Consider the following 4,146-nt stretch of genomic DNA (forward strand, 5'->3'; position numbering starts at 1 on the left):
TCACAGCTCACAGCAACCTCCAACTCCTGGGCTTAGGAGATGCTCTTGCCTCAGCCTCCCGAGTAGCTGGGACTACAGGCACCCACCACAACACTCGGCTATTTTTTTGTTGCAGTTTGGCTGGGGCCGGGTTTGAACCTGCCACCCTTGGTGTATGGGGCTGGTGCCCTACTCCCTGAGCCACAGGTGCCACCCTTAAGTTTGCTTTTTAACACTACTGGTACAATACTGATTTGTAGAACTTCATGGGTACAATTATTTCAGAAATGACTGCCATTTCGTATTTCATTCAGTCATTTATGTGTTTCGGGCTTCTTTTTTTTCCCTATTTTTTCTTCTGAGATCCTTTTGAATAGATTTCTATTTTAAAGCTTTGTCTTTATAATAAATCATAATTAGAATATGGGAAAATATTCTTACTGAAGAGCAAATAAATATTAAGAACACATATGGATCTTTTATGTTACTATTTTATAGGTGTTGAAGAAGAAGAAAAGGCTGCAGAGATACACAAAATGAAATCTACAACCCAGGCGAATCGGATGAGTGTAGATGCTGTAGAAATTGAAACACTCAGAAAAACAGTTGAGGACTACTTCTGCTTTTGCTATGGTAAAGGCAGTACTTTTTAATTTTCTAAAAGACCTATAATTGAGTTTTCAAAATGGTAGCTTACATAATTGATTTAACAATTATAATATATATATAACAAATTGAATAGATTAATTCCCAAATATTGGGTTAATATTAGGAACAACCTTATTTTTCACTTATATTTTGGAGGAACCTAGAAAAATGTAGGTATTTGAGATGTTGCTTATTTTTAAATTTCAAATTAATATGAGGGCACAAATTTTTAGGTTACATTGTTTTTACTTCTAAGTTAAAGTTCAAGTTGTACTTGAGTCCTTTACCCAGGGGAGCGTGCTGAACACCCTTACATTATGTACATTCGGTGAGATCCTCCCATTTGCCCTCCCTCCTTCCCCTTCTCTATGAGCTATACTTTTTGACATTTATACTAATCTCTCCAGTTCCCTGCAAAGCCTCTTTTGTTAAATCAGTCACATTGTAAAACAAAGCTCTTACAAGAAAACTATCAAAGGAGCAGGGGTGTTATGGTGGTCTGTTCCTGTAAACTGTGAAGGGGGTGTCTAGCATCTATGAGGCTTGCTGCCTAACACACAGTAACGGGCTAACACAGTACACCATTTTTTGAAAATGAAGTTTGGATTTACCTTATAAGTTTATGAAGTTTGTATTTACTTATAAGTTTTCTTTTCTTTCTTATTTATTTTTTTTTAATTGAGACAAAGTCTCACTTTATCACTCTCAGTTTAGTGCAGTGGTGTCATAGCTCACAGAAAACTCAAACTCTTGGGCTGAAGTGATTCTCTTTGTCTCAACCGCCCTAGTAGCTGGGACTACAGGTGCCTGCCACAACGCCTGGTTATTTTATTTTATTTTTTTAAAGCAGGCCCAGGTCACATTCAAACCTTCCAGTGCATGTGGGTGGTACCCTAACCACTGAGCTACGAGCACCCAGCCTACCTTACAAGTTTTCAGTAAGAATATTAGCAGAAAATTTCCTGTTATTTTTTGGTAACAGTTGGATTTGTCAGGTTTCTGAAGCTGAATTATGTATAGTGCAAAGTGAATAGTGTAAGAAGAATAGTGTAAAGTCAGCCATTATTCACCCCTTTTGTGTAGGTTTTAAAGTAAAATATTTTATATTTTTTTCATTTTGGTCCTTTGGACCTGTTTCAGATTTCGAACTTCTGACAGGGAATAGGATCCTGTAGTATGTTGAAGTTTTTTTTTTTTTGAGACAGAGCCTCAAGCTGAGCCCCCGGGTAGAATGCCATGGCTTCACTGCTCACAGCAACCTCCAACTCCTGGGCTCAAGCGAGTCTCCTGCCTCAGCCTCCCAAGTAGCTGGGACCACAGGCGCCTGCCACAACGCCCGGCCATTTTTTGGTTGCAGCCATTATTGTTGTTTGGCGGGCCCAGGCTGGATTCGAACCCACCACCTTAGGTGTATGTGGCTGGCGCCTTAGCCGCTTGAGCCACAGGCACTGAGCCAGTATGTTGAAGTTTTGAAATCAGATTTACAAAAAAGCATGAATGCAGTTTAGTAAGCCCTGATAAACCAGTGATGGTTTAATTCTGTAATCTTAACATTTAATGATGTTTATTCTCATGCTGTTTCCCCTAGGGAAAGCTTTAGGCAAATCCACAGTAGTACCTGTTCCGTATGAGAAGATGCTGAGAGACCAATCAGCTGTGGTAGTGCAAGGTCTTCCGGAAGGAGTTACCTTTAAACACCCTGAAAATTATGATCTTGCAACCCTGAAATGGATTTTGGAGAACAAAGCTGGGATATCATTTATCATTAAGAGGTAAAGTGCTTTCATGTGCCTCAACGGTTTATTCATACAATTCATACAAATTTGAACATTTAGCTTTTTAATATATTTTTAAATTTGTTATTTAAATATATGCTTTATAATAATTTTGTATATTCATATATAGTTTTTATTGTTTTGTTTTATTGCAGACCTTTCCTAGAGCCAAAGAAGCATCTGGGTAAGTGATTGCTTTCCTTATATGATGGCTGGCTGGGTTCCTAAACCTATTTTGCCAGATTTTAATAAATTCTAATTGTCAGTCTTTTATTTTCATTGTAAATATAATGTAAGACATTTCATCACAATGTTCATATAAACTAAGAAAGGTTTGTTGAGCTGAAAAAGTGGAGACTGTTTATCCTTGTTTTTTATATACGATCATGTACTATCTTAGACAAAGTGTTATAAAAAAAATCATATCCCAGATTTGTCCTCATTTCCCAGAATGATGAGTAGGATTTAAAACCTTTTCTGATCTTATGTCAGACCTTGTCTGACCTTGTCTGACATAATGATTTTGTTTTTTTATAAACAAAAACACTTCATTTTATGTAACCTAAAGTAGATAATAAAGTTATCTGGTGAGTTCATATTTATGTTTTTCTCTTTTGAAACTGTAAGATAATTAGAAGTATCCACCAACATCTTTCCCACTCTCATACTCCCCATGAGAGCTGGGGAGTATGTATGGATGGCAAGAAGATTGGATTGGAAAGGTTTTATATCTGCTGTCATTGAACAAACAAGGCATTGTTGGGCATAGATTGGGTGGGGAGGGGATACACAACTATGGCAAGCATTACAGTTTTTGAGTGCTGGTTGTCTACTGCAAGAGATAAAAGTTCCTAAAGTGACCACGGGAAGAGCATAACATTGGTAGTGTAATAAACTGTTCAGAGAATGTGCTGTGGAAGTGAATCCATATGGTTGGATTCATTTGTGGTGTAGGATGGAGGTCATGAGTAAGAGGGCATTTGGATAGGCCCTTGAAGAATGAGGAGGATGTCAACAGGACTCCCTTTAGGGACATTTATTTAATCTTTTCGTTTGAAGAGAAAATATGATAAAAGATTAGCTATGTTTGTTTGAGACTTTCAAAAATATATAATAGTATCATTGGAAGCCTTTTAATCACATAAACATGAAAGGAAAAAACAAGGTATATACACACATTTTGTTTTCTGTTAACCTTTGTTTAATTCTCACTGTGGTAAAAAGATTTTTTAGTGCTTTATTGTGGTATAAGTGACATACCATAAATTATGTGCAACTTGGGATTTTTTAAAAGTTTTAGAACCATTTTCACAATCTTATTTTAGAATGCTTTCATTATCCCCATCTCTGCTATTTCATAAATATTATATAAATGAAATACGTGACATGTATCCTTTTTCTTTTTTTTTTTTTTGAGACATGGTCTCAGTCTGGCACTCTGAGGTTGAGTGCTGTGGCATCATAGCTCACAGCAACTTCACACTCTTGGGTTCAGGCAGTTCTTTTGCCTCAGCCTCCCCAGTGGAAAAGTATCCTATTGAAATTAGCTTTTTTTAAAAAGAGCATAATTCACCTGAGGTTCATCAAAGTTGTTGGGTCTAGCAATAGTTTGTTCAGGGGTGGGGCATGGTGGCTCACACCTATAATCCTAACACTCTGGAAAGCTTAGGCAGGTGGATGGGTGAGTACAGAGGTTCAAGATCAGCCTGAACAAGAGTGAAACCCTGTCTCTAAGAAATAGTTA

The 4,146-nt window shown here is 37.2% G+C and overlaps 1 protein-coding gene across 1 annotated transcript in view; it reads left to right on the forward strand.

Annotated features, from left to right (window-relative positions):
* LOC100966998 (general transcription factor II-I) overlaps window positions 1-4,146 on the forward strand; it is a 96,294-nt gene that overhangs the window by 6,951 nt on the left and 85,197 nt on the right. The window contains exons 2-4 of the mRNA XM_012807874.2: window positions 478-612; window positions 2,216-2,399; window positions 2,558-2,586. Coding sequence (XP_012663328.2) covers window positions 516-612; window positions 2,216-2,399; window positions 2,558-2,586 — 310 coding nt within the window. The 5' untranslated portion in view covers window positions 478-515. The remainder of the gene's footprint in view (window positions 1-477; window positions 613-2,215; window positions 2,400-2,557; window positions 2,587-4,146) is intronic.

The sequence above is a fragment of the Otolemur garnettii genome, unplaced genomic scaffold (assembly GCF_000181295.1).
Source record: "Otolemur garnettii isolate 467f Iridium unplaced genomic scaffold, OtoGar3 scaffold00077, whole genome shotgun sequence".
NCBI lineage: Eukaryota > Metazoa > Chordata > Mammalia > Primates > Galagidae > Otolemur > Otolemur garnettii.